This window comes from Mustelus asterias, chromosome 27, assembly GCF_964213995.1.
Source record: "Mustelus asterias chromosome 27, sMusAst1.hap1.1, whole genome shotgun sequence".
In the NCBI taxonomy this organism is placed as follows: domain Eukaryota; kingdom Metazoa; phylum Chordata; class Chondrichthyes; order Carcharhiniformes; family Triakidae; genus Mustelus; species Mustelus asterias.
Window position 1 is genome coordinate 8,207,077 of NC_135827.1, and position 21,462 is coordinate 8,228,538.

The 21,462-nt window shown below is 45.8% G+C and overlaps 1 protein-coding gene across 1 annotated transcript in view; it reads right to left on the reverse strand.

Moving 5' to 3' along the window:
- Positions 1-15,886: 15,886 nt before the first annotated feature.
- The window catches only part of LOC144479845 (otoancorin-like), a 106,130-nt gene continuing 100,554 nt past the window's right edge, over positions 15,887-21,462 (reverse strand). The window contains exon 25 of the mRNA XM_078198837.1: positions 15,887-16,339. Coding sequence (XP_078054963.1) covers positions 16,269-16,339 — 71 coding nt within the window. The 3' untranslated portion in view covers positions 15,887-16,268. The remainder of the gene's footprint in view (positions 16,340-21,462) is intronic.

Below are 21,462 nucleotides of genomic sequence, written 5' to 3' on the forward strand. Positions count from 1 at the left end.
CCGTCAAGTGGCTAGAAGGTGTCGAGCATGGATCTCATTCGGCGGTTTGTTGTATCGCTTTTTGAGAAGCTCGAGGGCCCCTTTGTAGTCTTGGGCCTCACGGATCGCTAAGTATACAGCATCGCTTACCCTCGCGTGGAGGACCCGCAGTCTGTCGGCGTCATTTTGAACCGCTGTGGAGGCGTCGAGGTAATCTTGGAAACACTTCAACCAATGGTCGAAAGTGTTCGACGCTCCCGCCGCACGTGGATCCAACGTAAGCTGCTCGGGTTTCAGCATTTGCTCCATGGTTTTCTTTTGTTTTTGTCAAAAAAAAATGTTGTTGGTAATAAAATTGATGCGCGATAAATCACACGGGAGGCTGGATGTACCCGGGAAATAAAGGCTTTTGTTACCAACAATAACGGAGCTACTATATACAATCCCAGACTAAAGGGTCACCAGGCAGAGCAGTGACCTTTATACCTCTCCCGGAAGGCGGAGCCAACTGGAGTGTACCATAGGACTATATTACCAGGTAGAACAGCCCAACCCTAACCCCAACAGTAACATATTTACAGACTCATAGTGCTGGCCAAACCATGGCTCAGCACTCCTGGTGGTAACCAACAATGGTTCACCACAGGTGGTGAGCTGCATTTTTGAACTGCTGCAGTCCTTGTGGTCTAGGTACACCTACCATACTGTTGGGGAGGGAGTTCAAGGGTTTGGACCAAGCAACAATGCAGGAATAGCGATATATTTCCAAGTCAAGATGATTAGTGGTTTACAGTGGAACTTCCATGTGGTGGTGTGCCCATATGACTACTGCTCTTGTCCTTCTGGCTGGTAGCAGTCGTGGATTTGGAAGATGCAGTGAAGGAGCCTCGGTGAGTTCCTTCAGTGCATTATGTAGATGGTACACACTGCGACCATTGTGTCATTGGTGGAGGGAGTGAATGTTTGTGGATGGATCAAGCATGCTGCTTTGTGCTGGGCGGTGTCAAGTTCAAGAGTTTTGTTGGAGCTGCATTCATCCAGACAAGTAGAGAGTATTCCATCACACTCCTGACTTGTGGTTCTGGGGAGTCAGGAGGTGAGTTGCTTGCCATAGGATTCCTAGCTTCTGACCGGGTCTTGCAGTATTTTTATGGCTAGCCTCGTTCAATTTCTGATCAATGGTAAGCCCCCAGGATGTAATGTGGGCATTCATCAATGGTAATGCCATTGAATGTCAAGGGGCGATGGCTAGATCCTCTCTTGTTGGAGATGGTTATTGCCTGGCAATTTTGTGGCATGGATGCTACTTGCCACTTATCAGCCCGAGCCTGGATATTGTCCTGGATATGGTCTTGCTGCATTTGGACAAAGGCTGCTTCAGTCTCTGTGGCATTGTGAATGGTGCTGAATATTTTGTAATCATCAGTGAACATCCCTACTTCTGAGCTTATGATGAAAGGAAGGTCATTGATGAAGCAACAGGTGGTGGTGAAGGTGTATATGTGAAGGTGCGTGTGAGGGTGAGCGGTGATGTCCTTGAGGTGGCAGCATGTGAGATGCCAGTGAATTTGTGATAGGCTTGTGAGTGGGTGAGTTGAGAGTGATGAGATGGTTGACTTACCCTGGCAGAACGTAAGAGAGCATTCATTCTCTTCTTGCACTGTGTGCCTGACGTCTTCTATAATGCACAGGTATTGATGACCAATGCCACTGCTCCCTAAGCCAGATTTATCACATTTGTGGAGCTCCTGTGGCCAGGGGGAAGAGGGCATCTTGATCAGCCTCCACTGCATCAAGGAGGTATGCTAATGAAGCATCTCTAAATTTGGTGGCTGCCATGTTCTTCGGTGAGGTAATCCTGGGCTGATATTGAGAAGGGTGTGTACGGCTCCAATTAAAAATATTGTGCCCAGAGCGAGGAAGCAGTGAGCAGGGGGGGGCACATCAGAGGCCACCCTGCAGAAGCCATTGTGTTGCAGGCGAATGAGGTGGGGAGAAGACGATACATTGAGAAAACACGCCATTGCGGCCTATGGCACAATGCTGTTTTTCACACCTGCTCCTGTGCGGAATACAATGAGGGGAAAATCCCCTCTGACTTCCTTCTAAAGGATACTGAAAACCTACCTATTTAACTGTAGGTTTAATCAGCTTTGTTAATTCTTTTTATCTCTCCTCTACATCTGTTTTCAACTCTGTGAAATATAGTGGAAGCTTAACCATATTGAAATGTGCTACATTCTTGTTGATGAGAGTTCCTGAACTTATTTTACTTGGGCTCATCAGTTACAAATGAAAAGAGTCCATGAGACTATCACCACTGTAGACCAGAAAATTATCGTATGTGAATTACATAAATGTTATGTTCTTCAACGAGTGTCATGTTAACATTGCCAATTACAATGCTGTGGATTTTGGGGAAACAGCATCACTATCAAGCACTCCCAACTCGGGAAACAGTTAGAAAATGAAATCTGCAATCAACCCCAACTTTCATAAAACATTGATCCACTGGAGCAAGCTGAGAGGGGTGTTTGAAAGCAGCAGTGCTGGTAAGAGATTAATTGGATTGTTTACTTATTTAATTAGTCAGCTAGTGTGTGTATTTTTTTGGCCTTTACTTTAACAGCAGTTTTTCAAGTTTAAAGTGAAAACTAGAAGTGGGCAGCAAAGGAGTCTGGGAAGGGTTTTTTAAGCGCGTGAAGTATAAAAGGTAGGCTGCAGTATACAGCGGGCAGCGTCGGGAGCGGGCAGTGGAGTGTGTGGGAAGCAGAGTGTGAGCTATAAGACTTTGGCTCACAGGGCTTAGGCTGAAAGGGCGAGCAGGGGTGAGTTGAATTCATTTTTGCACTTTCTACCTGGTACTGGCAAGGTATCTAGAGGGGATGGGTGTGCAGGCAGTGCAATGTTCCTCTTGCACTATGTTTGAGGTGAGGGACGACGACAGTGTCCCTACTGATTACACCTGTGGGAAGTGCACCCATCTGCAGCTCCTCCAAAACCGTGTTAGGGAACTGGAGCTGGAGTTGGAGGAACTTAGGATCATCAGGGACGCAGAGATGGCCATAGACACAAGCTTTAGGAATACAGTTACTCCGAGGATTGAAAACAGATGGGTGACGGTGAGAGGGGCTGGGAGGAAGCAGTCCGTGCAGGGATCCCCGGTGGTCGTTCCCCTTAGCAACAAGTATTCCGCTTTGGATACGGTTGAGGGGGATGACATACCAGTGGGGAGCCGCAGTGAGAGGATCTCCAGCACTGTGTCCGTCTCTGTGGCTCGGGAGGGAAAGGGGGAGAGCGGGAGGGCGATAGTTATTGGGGACTCGTTAGTTAGAGGGATAGATAGGAGGTTCTGTGGCAGCAAAAGAGACTCACGGATGGTATGTTGCCTACCGGATGCCAAGGTCCGTGATGTCTCAGACCGTGTTTTCCAGATTCTGAAGGGGTAGGGGAAACAGTCACAAGTCGTGGTGCACATTGGTACCAATGACATAGGTAAGAGAAGGGACGGGGATTTAAAGCAGGAATTTCTGGAGCTGGGCTGGAAGCTGAGAGCCAAGACGAAACATGTGGTCATCTCTGGTACGTTGCCGGTACCACGTGATAGCGAGTTGAGGAACAGGGAGAGAGTGCAGTTAAATATGTGGTTGCAGGGATGGTGTAGGAGGGAGGGTTTCAGATACGTGGATAATTGGAACACGTTCTGGGGAAGGTGGGACCTGTACAAACAGGACGGGGTGCACCTGAACCAGAGGAGCACCAATATCCTCGGAGGGAAATTTGTTACGGCTCTTCAGGGGGGTTTAAACTAATTTGTCAGGGGAGTGGGAAAGGGAGTTGTAGTCCAGAAGTCAGTGAGGGTGGTGAGGTATTGGGGAAGGTATCAGGGTCAAGGGTGGGTACTGGTAGACAGGAAGGTGGGTTGAAGTGTGTCTACTTCAATGCAAGGAGCATCCGGAACAAGGTAGATGAACTTGGGGCGTGGATTGGTACTTGGGACTACGATGTTGTGGCCATTACGGAGACGTGGGTAGAACAAGGACAGGAATGGTTGTTGGACGTTCCGGGGTATAGATGTTTCACTAAGTGTAGGGAAGCTGGTAAAAGAGGTGGAGGAGTGGCATTGTTAATCAAGGATAGTTTAACGGCTGCGGAAAGGCACTTCGTGGGGGATCTGCACACTGAGGTAATATGGGCTGAAGTTAGAAATAGGAAAGGAGCGGTCACGTTGCTAGGAGTTTACTATAGGCCCCCAAATAGTAATAGAGATGTGGAGGAAGAAATTGCTAAGCAGATTATGGATATGTGTGGGGGTCACAGGGTAGTTGTCATGGGGGACTTTAACTTTCCAAATATTGATTGGAACCTTTGTAGGTCAAATAGTTTGGATGGGGCAGTTTTTGTGCAGTGTGTGCGGGAGGGTTTCCTGACACAATATGTGGATGGGCCGACTAGAGGTGAGGCCACATTGGATTTGGTACTGGGAAATGAACCGGGCCAAGTGTTAGATTTGGTTGTGGGAGAGCAATTTGGAGATAGTGACCACAATTCGGTGTCTTTTGTTATTGCAATGGAGAGGGATAGGGCCGTACGGCAGGGCAAGGTTTACAATTGGGGGAGGGGTAATTATGATGCGATTAGGCAAGAATTAGGGGGCATAAGTTGGGAACAGAAACTGTCAGAGAAAGGAACTAATGAAAAGTGGAATTTTTTCAAGGAACAAATACTGGATGTCCTTGATAGGTATGTTCCTGTCAGGCAGGGAGGAAATGGCCGAGTGAGGGAACCATGGTTCACAAAAGAGGTGGAATGTCTTGTGAAAAGGAAGAGGGAAGCTTATGTAGGGATGAGGAAACAAGGTTCAGATGGCTTGATTGAGGGTTACAAGTTAGCAAGGAATGAGCTGAAAAAGGGGCTTAGGAGAGCTAGGAGGGGACATGAGAAGTCCTTGGCGGGTCGGATCAAGGAAAACCCCAAGGCTTTTTACTCTTATGTGAGGAATAAAAGAATGACCAGGGTGAGGTTAGGGCCGGTCAAGGACAGTAGTGGGAACTTGTGTATGGAGTCAGTAGAGATAGGCGAGGTGATGAATGAATACTTTTCTTCAGTGTTCACCAAGGAGAGGGGCCATGTTTTTGAGGAAGAGAAGGTGTTACAGGCTAATAGGCTGGAGGAAATAGATGTTCGGAGGGAGGATGTCTTGGCAGTTTTGAATAAACTGAAGGTCGATAAGTCCCCTGGGCCTGATGAAATGTATCCTAGGATTCTTTGGGAGGCAAGGGATGAGATTGCAGAGCCTTTGGCGTTGATCTTTGGGTCCTCGCTGTCCACGGGGATGGTGCCAGAGGACTGGAGAATGGCGAATGTTGTTCCTCTGTTTAAGAAAGGGAATAGAAATGACCCTGGTAATTATAGACCGGTTAGTCTTACTTCGGTGGTTGGTAAATTGATGGAAAGGGTCCTTAGGGATGGGATTTACGACCATTTAGAAAGATGCGGATTAATCCGAGATAGTCAGCACGGATTCGTGAAGGGCAAGTCGTGCCTCACAAATTTGATAGAATTTTTTGAGGAGGTAACTAAGTGTGTTGATGAAGGTAGGGCAGTTGATGTCATATACATGGATTTTAGTAAGGCGTTTGATAAGGTCCCCCATGGTCGGCTTATGATGAAAGTGAGGAGGTGTGGGATAGAGGGAAAGTTGGCCGATTGGATAGGTAACTGGCTGTCTGACCGAAGACAGAGGGTGGTGGTCGATGGAAAATTTTCGGATTGGAGGCAGGTTGCTAGCGGTGTGCCGCAGGGATCAGTGCTTGGTCCTCTGCTCTTTGTGATTTTTATTAATGACTTAGAGGAGGGGGCTGAAGGGTGGATCAGTAAATTTGCTGATGACACCAAGATTGGTGGAGTAGTGGATGAGGTGGAGGGCTGTTGTAGGCTGCAAAGAGACATAGATAGGATGCAAAGCTGGGCTGAAAAATGGCAAATGGAGTTTAACCCTGATAAATGTGAGGTGATTCATTTTGGTAGGACAAATTTAAATGTGGATTACAGGGTCAAAGGTAGGGTTCTGAAGACTGTGGAGGAACAGAGAGATCTTGGGGTCCATATCCACAGATCTCTAAAGGTTGCCAGTCAAGTGGATAGAGCTGTGAAGAAGGCCTATAGTGTGTTAGCTTTTATTAACAGGGGGTTGGAGTTTAAGAGCCGTGGGGTTATGCTGCAACTGTACAGGACCTTGGTGAGACCACATTTGGAATATTGTGTGCAGTTCTGGTCACCTCACTATAGGAAGGATGTGGAAGCGCTGGAAGGAGTGCAGAGGAGATTTACCAGGATGCTGCCTGGTTTGGAGGGTAGGTCATATGAGGAAAGGTTGAGGGAGCTAGGGCTGTTCTCTCTGGAGCGGAGGAGGCTGAGGGGAGACTTAATAGAGGTGTATAAAATGATGAAGGGGATAGATAGAGTGAACGTTCAAAGACTATTTCCTCGGGTGGATGGAGCTATTACAAGGGGGCATAACTATAGGGTTCGTGGTGGGAGATACAGGACGGATATCAGAGGTAGGTTCTTTACGCAGAGAGTGGTTGGGGTGTGGAATGGACTGCCTGCAGTGATAGTGGAGTCAGACACTTTAGAAACATTTAAGCGGTTATTGGATAGGCACATGGAGCACACCAGGATGATAGGGAGTGGGATAGCTTGATCTTGGTTTCAGATAAAGCTCGGCACAACATCGTGGGCCGAAGGGCCTGTTCTGTGCTGTACTGTTCTATGTTCTATGTTCTATGTTATCTTTAATTGCAGCAATATGACATATTTTCCATTCGCTACACAAGCCACCTTTTGACCTTTCCAAAAGAGATTTTAGAAACGACTGCACAATTTCAAAAATGTTTTTCAAGTGGCACGGTGGCACAGCGCCTAGCACTGCTACCTCACAGCGCCTAGCACTGCTACCTCACAGCGCCTAGCACTGCTACCTCACAGCGCCTCGCACTGCTACCTCACAGCGCCTAGCACTGCTACCTCACAGCGCCTAGCACTGCTACCTCACAGCGCCTCGCACTGCTACCTCACAGCGCCTAGCACTGCTACCTCACAGCGCCTCGCACTGCTACCTCACAGCGCCTAGCACTGCTACCTCACAGCGCCTAGCACTGCTACCTCACAGCGCCTCGCACTGCTACCTCACAGCGCCTCGCACTGCTACCTCACAGCGCCTCGCACTGCTACCTCACAGCGCCTCGCACTGCTACCTCACAGCGCCTAGCACTGCTACCTCACAGCGCCTCGCACTGCTACCTCACAGCGCCTCGCACTGCTACCTCACAGCGCCTAGCACTGCTACCTCACAGCGCCTAGCACTGCTACCTCACAGCGCCTAGCACTGCTACCTCACAGCGCCTAGCACTGCTACCTCACAGCGCCTAGCACTGCTACCTCACAGCGCCTAGCACTGCTACCTCACAGCGCCTAGCACTGCTACCTCACAGCGCCAGGGACCCGGGTTCAATTCTCCCATGTCTGCGTGGGTTTCCTCCCACAGTCCAAAGATGTGCGAGTTAGGTGGATTGGCCATGCTAAATTGCTCCTTAGTATCCAAGATACATAGGTTAGTGGGGTAAATATGTGGGGTTACGGGGTAAGCCTGTGCAAGAGTCGCTGCAGACTCGATGGGCCAAATGGCCTCCTTTTGCACTGTAGGGATTCTATATGCTCTTTCTGGGACCTCATTCCAAAGGGTGGCACAGTAGCTAGCACTGCTGCCTCACAGCGCCAGGGACCTGCATTCAACTCCCAGTTTGGGTCACTATCTGTGCGGAGTCTGCACATTCTCCCCGTGTCAGCGTGGGATTCCTCTGGGTGCTCTGGTTTCCTCCCACCATCCAAAGATGTTCAGTGTAGGTGGATCGGCTACATTAAATTGTCCCTTAGTGTCCCAAAATGTATAAATTAGATGGATCAGCGGGGTAAATACAGGCAGGCCTGTGTAAGATGCTCTTTTGGAGAGTCTGTTCAGGCCCAATAGGCCAAATGGCCTCCTTCTGCACTGTAAGGATTCCGTGATCAGATTTCATCCAACGTTTTGTTTGCAAGAAAGATTTCTCAAATGATAAGTGGCACTCCCGCTAATCACAAACTAACTGGCGAGGGCAGGACTGCAAGTCACAATAGATGATTTAGGATTGGACAGCTAACGCTAGGTTCCTTTGTACAGTAACGCTTAATCTTAAATTATCCAGAGACAATACTGTTAAATCCCAGAGCACATTAAAAATCCTTTAATGGAAAAGTGTCAATAGATAAGGGTGCCAAACGTTAATGTGTGACACTAATAGGGAGCAGTAACACTTGATGCTGGTTTATTCTTTCCATCAGTAAATGACTTCATAGTGAAATAAGCTGCTTAATTTCACAGTGTTGAAAAACAAAACTGAGCCTGGAACTGGAAAATCACAAGAACAAGTTCATTGTGCACTTCATCAGATTATTTTACACTACCGCGCTCACCCCAGTTACAGTCTCAGACCTCCCACTTAAACCATTGGACCCTTGCGCATAGCTCTTTCCAGGTACATACACACCAACTCATATTTCCTTCTATGCAAATTCAGCATAGGCTGAGGAAAAATAGCTCAATCTTTCCTTCACAGCATGGTGGCACAGTGGTTAGCACTGCTGCCTCACAGCGCCAGGAACCGGGTTCGATTCCAGCCTTGGGTCACTCTATGTACGGAGTTTGCACATTCTCCCTTTGTCCGCGTGGGTTTTCTCCGGGTGCTCCGGTTTCGTCCCACAGTCCAAAGATGTGTGGGTTAGGTTGATTGCCCCTTAGTGTCAGGGTAAATAAGTTATGGGGATGGGGTCTGGGTGAGATTGTGGTCAGTGCAGACTCGATGAGCCAAATGGCTCCTTCTGCACTGTAGGGATTCTATGATTCACGAAACTGGGCAAAAGTCTTCCAATAACTACAAGAGGTCATTGTTAATCTTCTCTGACAATACTGGGGGCAGTTTCCATCCATTGTCCCTCATCTGAAAATATCCAGCCTTGTGATGGTGCTGGTTATAGCTCCATGTATGTTAATCACAGCAATGATAGTTCATACATCTTGGTGTCCAGTATCATCAGCCACTTCTAGATGTCTAGCTAGAAGTGGCCTACACTTAGCATACCGTACTCAAAGTCTGATCGGTTTGACTTGCGTTAGAATAATTGGGATTGAGTTTTGCAGAACAATTAAAAGACAAACTAAATTTGACCTCTTGCAAACCTCAATATCAATGGTAAGTCCGAAATTCAGTTCTCCATAGAGTGGAATATTGTTAGTTGTTGATGTAAGTTTATCAACACAAATTTCTTAAGATAGCATTTCAATATTTACTGCAGAGTAAGCATTTCCTTCTGACCCACTGTAAGAGAATTTTTATATTCTGAAGACTGAATAGAAAATTAATGTTTTGTCCAATAAGATTTAACCAACATCTTTTAGTTAGTATCAATTATGTATTTTATGATTTATCATTGACAACAAAGGGACAATTTAAAGGGAGCATGTAAGTTTCAAAGGTAAGTAGGAGGGGAGCAGACTGTGAGGCGAGGGAATGGGGTAGAAGAGAGGAGGGGGTGTGAGGACTGGGGGGGGGTGTTCTGAGCTGGAGCAAAGGGGAGGCTGGCCAGAGTGGATAGGGGTGGGGTCAGAGCAAGAGGAGGGGTCAGAGCAGAAGAGAGTATTGCAGCAGAGGGGGTGCCGGGGTGAAGGGGGGCCATCATGTGAGTGCAGTGTGTCCTGTGTGAGGCTTGCTCTGGATGCTTATTTTGTTACACTGGAATTAGACGTAATTTTTTTCCTTCTAACCCTTTCAGAGCAACCCTCAGGGTAAAACTGGCAGAAATCATCTGGAGTTAGCAATTTAAATCAATTCTGTCGAATGGTTCCCAGCCCAGTGCAATTGTCCAGAGGGAGTTAGTATTTCTGGGCAATTGCAGGGTAAACCCTTACGTGGGAACCTCTGAGGGGGATTCTCCAGTGCATCGTTGGGGTTCACCCTAAATGGGTCACTGGGAATTTATAACCAAGAGGTTATGAGCCAATGTTTCAGGTTGATGAATATTGTTTAATTTTCTTCAAAATGAATGTTAAACTCAACTACTCTTTCGAGATTATGTAACTAAAAATATTAGCTCATAAAAAGGAATATACTCAATGCGTTTGTTATGCAGCAACAGGAAATTGCTATCAGAATGGAAGATATAGCAAAGGTTTCATGTTAAAAGCTGCAGCTGGGTTGATGTCACTTGTGTCTGTTGCTGCTATTATCCCTTTGTCAGGGTGTAGTGCTGTTTAAATCCCTCCGTTTATTTTCTCTCTAACTCTATAGGTAATTGCAACTAACCTCTGTATCAAATTTCAGGTAGGGACCTCCACACAAGATGCCATTCATATCATGATTTATTTTTAATAATACTTGCTAATCTCTTTCTCGTTCATACTGTCACAGCAGTTGCATGTGAGATTTTTAAAGGAAATAAAAAATGCTTCAAAGACAATGATCCCAACCAAAAGGTTAACCCACTCAGGACTGATGAAGCAAAATACTAGCCAAGTTCTCTTTCAGCTGCTGACTAACCTGACATGTATTTTCAGTTTATTCCGGTTTAATTACATTGGCAACATTATTAACATGCAACTTGCAGAAGATATTGAGTGAAATTTGAAAGTGTGCGTGTAATCAGAGGAAGGTCATTAATCAGAATTAAATATATTGAACAACAATTAGGGAACCTGCAAATAATGAAAAAAACAGCACAGCAGCAAGGTCAAGAGGAACTAATTCATCAACTAACACTTCAGTATTGATTTAGCAAACAAATTGAATAACTGTACTGTTACATCATTAATAATTACAGCTGAGACTATTATTATGCCGCTCGTGTTCAGTTCTTTATTTTTTTTTAAAAGACCGAAACATATTTGTGATCGCAGTCAATAAAGTCATTAAGCAGTGTTCAAAATAACAGTCCAAATGTTTATTCAACAGGATGTCTGCTGTACATTCATCATTTGAAAACACCACAAAAACGTCAAAAATTATCCCACAAAACATGACCACGAGTGCCATAAATACAATTCTGCTTTAGTTAAACGTAGAAAATAATGTATGGTCGTTCCAAAATGTTTTACTCATAAAAATGACCTGCTCGGACACCTGTGGTTGGATTATCTTTTGTATTTAACAGACAGTCTTCATATATGTATGAGACTCTGAGACTATCACTCAACAATTCATACACATAAATGAGCATGTCTGTCCTACTCAGGGCAAATAGTCTGAGAAAAATAGTTTACTCAGGGTTAAATGGTAAATCTGAACCTTCATGCTTTAAAACTCAGCTAGATTGTTGCCATTTTTCACACCGGTGGGATTTTCCGGTCCCGCTGCAGTGAACGGAGATTTGGCTGAGCGTCAAATTCTCCGACCTCGCTGCAGCGGGACCGTGGCGCGAACGGCTGGTAAGATGGCGCCCTCAATTTTTTTCTCAGTCAGAATTTTGATCTTTTTGACCTACTTGCAGTGACTCCAAAGCCCAGTATTGGAGTCAGATTTACTGTGGCATTTTAACTAACGACTGTATTCCTATCCCACTTTAGGGGTTCACAAAAAATTGCAGTGGGCACGGAATGGATCACGACCCCCATCTGATTGTTAAAGCCTCAATTTTTAAAGGGACCCTGGCAGGAAGCAGAATGGAACTATTCTGTAATTATCAGAAGGAACTGGTCTTATAAACGGGGGTTTTCCCCCCCTCCAATGGCAGGTTTTCCCACAGCAGGTGCAGCAAGCCATTGGCCGTCAATGGGATCTCCCAAACATGCCAAAATGTACAGGCTTTTGTATGTAGATTCGCCCATCCCACCACTGGGAATCTTCCACGGGAGAGGGGGGGGGAGGGGGTGGGGTGAGGGGGGGGGTCAACTTCAGCAAGACTGGAAAATCCCACCAGTGGGAAGGGACTGGAAAATCCCACCCTAAGCATGGAATCCTGTGAAGGTGACAGCGACCATCGCTAGTTGCTGCTGCAGAGCCAGTGAAAGCCCCGAGTCACCTTTTAGGAATGCCTTCCACATGATATGCCCAGCGATGGGGATTCCCCTGAGATCAAGGGCTCTGGAGGTGGACATCCTGCCCACCGAGAGCTGCCATACTCAGCAGCGCCACCGGGTTGGCATGACATCAGCCCGAGACCTGAAATCGAGGAATGACCCAGGCACAAGTGAGTGATGCTTTTAGGGTAGTCGTGAGAAGGGGGTTCTGTGGGGCAGAGCGACTGGCATCAAGGGCAGGGGGTGTGACGCTAGGCAGGCTACCACTTCCCGATACTGGGTTCCTCAATCAGGTGCTGAGCACCTTTGAAGACTGGACTCATCCGACCAAGAAACCATGCCAGGATTTGCTGGTCGTGCTTTCCGCATGGTGGACTCCCTGAACACCACTGGGTTAGGACCAGTGCTGGCAGGATGATATGTGCATTGATGAGGCCCTTTAAGTGGGCGCAATGAGGCCCACTTACGAGGCCTCAACTGGTGACAGGGTAGGAAGGCCACCCACAGGCTGGCACAGATCCATCAGTTCCACAGCGGTTTCGCAAGCATATTGAATTACCCACCACACCCTCATTATACGCAGAAGTTGATGTTTTTCTCACAGTTCTGGAATGTTTTGATGTCGTAACCTCATACAAGATCAACACCCACCCCACTTTGCAGGTTAACTGTACCCGTTGTGGTCTAGTATTGACAAAAGTAGCTAGTGTTCTTCAGTGGTTAGTGCTGACAGACCTGCATACAGAGACTATTGAACAAAGAACAAAGAACAGTACAGCACAGGAAACAGGCCCTTCGGCCTGGTCCACTTCATCCCAAGTACAATATTTTCCTCACTTTTGAAAATAATTTTCTCCAAAGGAATTAAATAAAAAAAGAATCACATTAACTTCACTTTAAAGACTAAGGCAAATGCTCAAACAAAAGACATAATTGTGATAATGTAATAGTCTAACAATGCACACACACCACATGTTTGCTCATTCTCGCCTAACAAATGCTTAACAAAGTAAAAAGTTCTTTCCAGCCCATTTGTAAGTTAACTAAGAGAAAGCCCCTTCTCTTTTTTTATGTAGTTAATGTAAGTCCACTGATAATTAATATGCTCCTTTATCTGACCTTAAGCAAAAAAAGCAGAATTTATTCTGCTAAATTTCATGTTCACCCATGAGAGGAGGAATATCTAAACTACGTTTTCTTAAAAAATAGATTATTTCAGTGAAACATGTGCTTAGTGATTTGATCATTATAATATAGTGCACGCACAATTCATATAATTTAAAATCCATTGTTGGAGCATTTTGGGGACAAGTAAAGGTGGTGAAATTTGACTTGACTGGCAGCATGTGATGGGTGACTGCCAATCAGTCGCTCAATTTTGACTTCCACTGGCATATTGCCCCAATATACTGGTGGCAATGTAAAGGGATAAATGTGTAACACATCTATATGACCTTAGTTCATCCATGTTTTAATCGGGGTCTATTTCAAGTGAGTTCACCAAGTCCGAATACCTGACCTATGGGGGTAAATTTTACAGTCCCCCCTGCCAGAGGAATCGTAGCAGGAGGGACAGAAAGGCCCGTTGATCTCAGGCAGGAATTTCTATGTTCAGGGCGCTCAGGGCTGGAAAATCCCCCCATGATTGCAGTAAATATGAACTAATATTGGCATAAGCACTTTCTAACTAGCACAGGATATTTGGTAATTTCTTGCGCTGGTTCCTCACCAGGCCTCACTGTGGAGCAAATGATGGAATGGCTTACACCCGGCGGGCAGGGTGGAGGAACAATGCAGCGGCAGCTGAAAGATCAGTTTTCCGCCGGTGTAAAATGACACTGGGAGTTCTCCCCAAAATGGCGGATTGCCATTTCCCGCTAGAGGCCGAAGTGAAACCATTCGATGGGATGCAGATGAAGATTTTGACCAGAATCCTGCTCCCCTTCCCCGTCCACTTGTCTGCGCTGACAGGGGGAGGTCACGCCTGTCCAAAACACATCTGGACCAACGTGGCGTGGAGAAGTTGGGGATTATCTGAAGAAGGGTTAGGGCAGTCTGGTAAGCTTCCAGTGTCTGTGGACCTTGTAACCCTACATGCAGCAGTATGTGTGTGCAGACGGGAGGATCCACCAACTGCACTTAAACTACAGCAACCTGCTGGAGGCAGATCCTTTTCTTTATTGGTGAGTCAGTTGACGTCTGGGCATCTTTTAAACATGGCGCCTGGACATGCTGGCAAGCCATTGCAACTCGCCCTGCCATGCCAAATGTCAGGAAACCCCTGACTGCAAAATCAATAGGCCAGCATCACACAATATGATGTAAATTTTCACCAGTTTTCGCAGTGGGGAACATTCCCCATTTCTGCCCCCGCCATGGGTCTCAGTCCCAGAATGAGAAATTCCACCCTTAGTCTGGCCATCTTGTAAAGAATTAAATATTAAAAAGTAGATTGAATTGAACAAACTGCAGCATCTATTTTCCCCATCAGCTTATAAAAAGATGTACAACAGTACACCATTCCCTCTCGCCATACCCCGACCACCTCAAGCTGCAATTAAAGGTTCACTTTATGACTTTTTTTTTTAATCGAATGGATCAACCCTTTTTAAATTGCTGCTGAAATAGAAAGATCGCATTGGAAAATGGCAGGTAGAAAAGGCCAGCAGTCCTATTAAAATCTGCCAACTCACGGAGCGAAATTCTCCAATCTTGTCTGCGGCTGGCATTACCCGGTCCTGCTGTTGTGAATGGAGCTTTAGCTGAGAGCCAAATTTTCCATTCTCACTGGCTGTGGGCCATGTGAGACCGGAGAATTGCGGCCATGACGTCTGGAACACCAAAACACAATGGCCAGAATTCTCCGACCCTGCCTGCAGCCGGGATCATCCGGTCCCACTGTTGAATCAAAGAAGGATGAATCTCAGAATCCCTACAGTACGTAAGGAGGCCACTTGGCCCATCGAGTCTGCACCGACCACAATCCCACCCAGGCCCTATTCCCGTAACCCCGCACATTTGCCTTGTTAGTCCCCTTGACACTAGGGTCAATTTATCATGGCCAATCAACCTAACCCGCATATCTTTGGAGTGTGGGAGGAAACCGGAGCACCCTGAGGAAACCCATGGAGACACGGGGAGAAAGTGAAAACTCCACCCAGACAGTGATGTGAGGCCAGAATTGAACCTGGGTCTCTGGCGCTGTGAGGCAGCAGTGCTAACCACTGTGCCACCATGCCCACCCCCCTCCCCATTTGCCACCATGCTGTCCCACTGTGCCACCCCTGTGCTGTGAACGGAGATTTGGCACTCAGCCAAATTCTCCATTCAGGTTGACAGTGGTAGTGGGGCGTACGTGGCTGGAGAATTCCGGCCAACATTAATCTCACCCTTCCCCACCCCCCCCCCAGCACCCTCAACCTCCATGGCCCACCTCATCCCTGCACACCCAGCACAGCTGTACAGTCTGGAAGAGCACAGTAAGAAGTCTCACAACACCAGGTTAAAGTCCGACAGGTTTATAAACCTGTTGGACTTTAACCTGGTGTTGTGAGACTTCTTACTGTGCTTACCCCAGTCCAACGCCGGCATCTCCACATCAGTCTGGAAGAGGCACAGGAGCTTGGTTCCCTCAGGCACTCACATCTAAGAGATCACGGAGACCAAGTATTATTTATACAGCCATTTACCTTCTGTATTACATAATCTCTATCCCCAGCTAAAGGTTAATGGAACAGCAAACCAGCACTTGTTCCTTCTATTCCCTGTCAGAGGCTGACTGTAATGGTAGCTGGTTACTATTTATGAGAGGAGAAAAATATCCTTGCCCTTTCAAGTCGTGAGTTATATCAACCATAATGAACAAATTTCTTAGGCAAACTAGCTATCGCCATTACGCTCATTTCACTGATCACACCTTGAGCTGCCTGACATTTAAAATGAAGTGGAAGTGGCGAACAGAATGTGCCAATATTATTGTTTTTTATAGTTTGGTGAGAAATCCCGTCTCTTTATCGACAGCGTTTTATATGGATGGACAATTATCTCGGTAAGGCCAATGGGCATGAATGTTTGTAATTGTATTATTTTTAACCTGAAACTTCAATAGGTAATTGTGTTTGGGCTTTTGCTTCGCATCACTCTCAGAAACTGTGATCTTCCCCATTCCTCAGTTCACATTTTAATGAAGTGTCGCCGTCAAGCTGAGAAGCAGCGGGGTCAGAATCATCACGGGGTTCCAGTAGATGGAGCCTGAAAAGAAAACACAATCCGAGCAAGAAGTTAGAACAAAAAGTCAAGCATTGTATAAGTGCTAATATTTTAATAACATTTTAATCCTCAATATTTGCAAGATGGAGCAGATTAATCAATTTGCATTTTGCTGCAAACGAGGTCACTGACTTGATTAACACCTCCTGACGTCACCACAATCAGCTTCCATTCAGCTCACTGGGTTTTAATGGAAAAAGTAGGCAAGGTAAGTTAAGTGGTTTCACACAAACAACATCATTATGAAGGACAGATTGATCTCATGGTCATACATTGCCTTGAGAGAGACTCATTCATGTTTGCTGTTTGGAAAGCGTGTGGTATGACATGTCAGAAGTCCATTCGCTGCTAGATTTGGAGATGGCTAATGAGATTTAGAGAATAAAAGTCGTCTGTAAATGGTCTGACACTGTCAATTCAATACAACGTCGCACAGGAACTTAAAGATGCTAAAACAATGCAGGTTCATGTCACTATATTATGTTGAACTTCCCACATCTTGGCAGGAGACAGTATAGAGATATGTAAATATTAACGAGAGGTGAGGCAACAGATCAGCCATGATTGTATTGAATGGAGGAGAATGGCAGGATAATGGATGGCTGCAAGGTGGCACAGTGGTTAGCACTGCTGCCTCACAGCGCCAGGGACCCAGGTTCAATTCCCAGCTTGGGTCGCTGTCTGTGCGGAGTTTGTACATTTTGTACATATGTTTGTACATATCTGCGTGGGTTTCCTCCAGGTGCACCAGTTTCCTCCCACAGTCCAAGGTTGTGTGGGTTAGCTGGATTGGCCACGCTAATTGCCCGAGTGTCAGGGGAATTAGAAGGGTAAATCCGTGGGTGTGCAGGGATCGAGCCTGGGTGGGATTGTTGTTGGTGCAGGCTCGATGGGCAGAATGGCCTCCTTCTGTACTGCAGGGATTCCATGATAAATTCTATGAAATAACATTTGGTTATACGCTAAGGGCCAAATTCTCCTGTTCCACCTGCCATGGGAATCGGAGTGGGCAAGGGGCGGACTATGGAAAGGTCCATTGACCTTGGGCGGGATTTTCCAGTTTGGGGCAAGGTATATTTGCAGTCTTTATTACATAATGAGTGGGGTATCAATCTTCAAGGACCAAAATGGGGAATGGGAATGGATGGAAAATGAAATGTGGAGAGCAATTTCAAAGCATTTTGGTGGATTTTGAATATCAACCGAATCATAGAAATATTAAATAAAAAGGCATAAGCCCAATGCTCCGACTAATTCATCTCACTGGCTCAAAGTCCTGGTCCTACAAAAGATTTTATCCTTTCAGATATCTTTTCTCCATTATTCATCAGGTCCGCACCTATAGATCTCTTATCAGAAGTTGTGTTGATAATAGATGTTGAGATTTAGTCTGAGATTGTACATTAGTGATCTCTGTAACCAAATATTACACATAAAACTAATGGAAAATATCAGCACATTTGTAGCTTAAAGTGCTCCTATAATATCCATTAAGAGAGCATGCAATTAGAACAATATCCCTTTTCATTTATGGCAGTGAATTTTCAGTTTCTTTTCCATTCATTTTAATGAAGGTAGCATTACACCAACTTGAGAGTAAATCCTGAACCACTTGTCCGAAGAGAAGGTATTGTCAAAGTGTGATGATACTGTGCCTTTAAGAAATGTATTTGTGTCATGTTTCTTGTGCAGGATTATTTTTTAGTCAGTTCTATTTACTGGCGCCACTTTGTCTATAACTGGCAGCCTATATGTTGATTCAGCAGAAATATAATTGATCTTAATTGCGAAGGTGTTTGTTTTAATCTGGACTAATGCAGTTCTGTTATTTTAATATTTTCTCCTGGGGTTTTTCAGAGTAGGGCTTGATTAGGTTGACGACAGGAAAAATCATGTGACTGGGCTTGCACAGAGAAATAAGCTCAGTTTCTGCTTGGGATACAGAGGTGAGTAGCTCTCTCTGTATTTCTTTTTCTCTCTGGATTTGGAGACTGGGATCTGCCAGGAAATAAGTCTCTTTCTCTGGAGGCTGCTGAATGGGAGTCAGAAGACAGGTGTCCTTCTGTATCTGTCCAGAGGGGTTAAAAGACTGAATGTCAAGCATCCGCATGAGCCAGTTTCTTTTGTACTGACCAATTTTGAAGATGGATTTATATCTGTGGGGATATAGCGAACATTGGAACTATAGAGATAGCTAACTGTTAAAAAATATACCTTGTCATGTTTAAGCATTTCAATTGGTAAAAGCTACGCTAATTATTTTTGTTAGAGTTTAACCGTGTTGTTAAATAAGCTATGTTTAAGCAAAAGCTTCCTAGTGGGTCAAACTATACTTGGTGTGAAACATTTAATGCTCACCCTAATGCCAAAATCAAAAAAGTTGGGGTCTAGGCTAACTTGATGATATACCTTGGAGTTTCTGATCTGGTCACTAACAAATGTGCCATCTTTGATGTCTGATGCAGTTTAAACTAACTTAGATAGTTCAAGGCAATCTCACTGAACTTGAGTAGGATTTGTTACAGGATTTCATAACCTTTGCATATGTAGACATTTCATGGAGAAGAATTCCATACAAATCTATGTTGCAAAAACTAGAATCTGGAATAGTGCATTGACTATTGGTCAGTCACTGAGCCGCAGCTGTGTTAGTTTATCACAAGCAGGAAGCTATATGGAGTATGGCTGCATTGGAAAGCAATGGACCATACTTTGCCATTCCAATGATGGCAGAACTGTCAATATTTGACATCATTACTGTGTGAAACTGACATTAACTTTTGACCTTAGGTGCGCAGTTACATGAAGAAATACAGAAGCTGCAGTCAGTGACTCACTCAGTCACTCTCTCACTCACACTCAGTCACTCACTCATTCATTCACTAACTCACACTCTCACTCACATTCACTCACTGTCATTTACCCACTGTCATTCACTCAATCATCCACTCACTCAGTCATCCATTCACTCATTCAGTCATCCACTCACCCACTCACTCACTCACTCAGTCATCCACTCACTCACTCAGTCATCCACTCACTCAGTCATCCACTCACTCAGTCATCCACTCACTCAGTCATCCACTCACTCAGTCATCCACTCACTCAGTCATCCTTTCACTCAGTCATCCTTTCACTCAGTCATCCACTCACTCAGTCATCCACTCACTCAGTCATCCTTTCACTCAGTCATCCTTTCACTCAGTCATCCACTCACTCAGTCATCCACTCACTCAGACACTCGTTCACTCACTCAGACACTCAGTCACTCACTCACACACAACTCATTCACATTCTTTCTTTCAGTCACTCTCATTCAGTCACTCTCATTCAGTCACTCTCTCTCTCACTCACTCGTTACTGTCAACGATTTTATGTTCCTTCACAGGCTGCACTGTTGAACCCCCACAGCAGGAAATCTTTAGAAATCACTCAAATTTTGCTGTGAACTTTTATACTTCAAAACCACTGTGAAAATCCCCAAAGCATTCTACCTTGTTGAATAGGGTGCAATAAGGTTTTTAATGGAATGCAAAACAATAATTACTGCTGAACAACATCACTAGCATTGAGAATGTGAAATGTCCTTTTATTCTTACATTCCATAGGTCACTGATATAATTTTTAAAAAGCAAAATACTGTGGATGCTGGGAATCTGAAATTAAAAACAGAAAATTCTGAATAAACTCAGCATGCCTGGAGAGAGAAACAGAGGCCGGAATTCTCCAGCCCCGCTTGACCCATTACCACTGCCTGCAAGAACAGAGAATTTGATGCTCAGCTGAATCTCCGTTACAGCAGCGGGACCGGATAATCCCAGCTGCAGATGAGGTTGGAGAATTCCAGCCAGAGTTAACATTTCGAGTCCATGTGGGTCTTTGAATTGGACCTGCTGTGTTTATCCAGCATGTACTGTTTTTATTTTAATAAAAAATTTGAGGAGGCGATTCTCCCCCCAGTCATTACCAGCCTGGCCTCCTAGCACTGCTCAAGGGGCAAAGTGGCAATGCCCGGAGGGCATCTTGGCACCGCCCACCAGGCATCGGGCAGTGTTAAGGGGGCATGACTAGAGCAGGCTAGGGCCGAATAGGTGCGATGCCATTGTGGGAGGGTGGGGGGGCTGGTCAATCGGTGGGTGTGAGGGGTCCCGTTGCCACTCTGCACTTGGCGGGGACAGAGGGACGCCAGCGATCAGGGGTGGAGGGGGGCATTGGCCGGGGATGGGGGGAGATCGAGGCGGGAGAGGGGGCCTGGATACGTCCAGTGATCGGGGGTTGGGGGGATCTCACAGCCAGCGATGTGGGGGTCGTGGGGCTGGCCAGCGATCGGGAGGCCAGCAGTGCGGGGCTATTACGCATGCGCGATCTCAGCGCTATGCTGTCGGCCTCTCCAGTGCGAGTAGGCCCCACTCCCAGATTTTCACTGATATTCATGTTAGTGCACTCTGCAGTGCACAGAGTGAGGGAGATTCATTTTGAAACTCCCACTGAAAAAAACAGTTGGACTTACTCCAGTTTTTACACAAATTCGACACTTAGAATCTTTTTGGGAGTATCCCCCCCCCTAATGTCTGTTTATGATATTTCAGTTTCTACCTTGATCCCAGGTATATTTCCTAATCTTTATTTCACTCTGATTCAAAAGTGAAGGATAATCAGTGGATTTTCTTTCCTGGTTTGCCATCTGTGAGCATTCTTCAACATGATTGGTTGCTTAGTCTGTTTGATGACATCACTGGCACCAAAAACCGATTAACCTTAGCAAAGATGAAATGCTTTGCTTGACTTTCATTTTCCACAAGGCAACCGTTCAAGTCTCGAATCAATGGATCAAGCCAAAGTTTTGAGTATTGTATTGTTCATAACAGCCTTAGTTCGGTACAGGAGAGGGTTATTATGACTTGTGTCCTGGTGCAAGGGCAGGTGTAGTTTTAAACCGCCTGCCCCTGTTCCTACTTTCCTACGTTCCAATGAAAGATCAAGGGTGGGATTTTCCAGCCGCGTTCGCCCCAAAACCAAAAAATCCCACCTGAGGTTAACAGACCTTTGAATGGCCCGTCCCCCTCCTCCCAATCGCCTCCCCCCCCCCCATCTGCTACGATTCC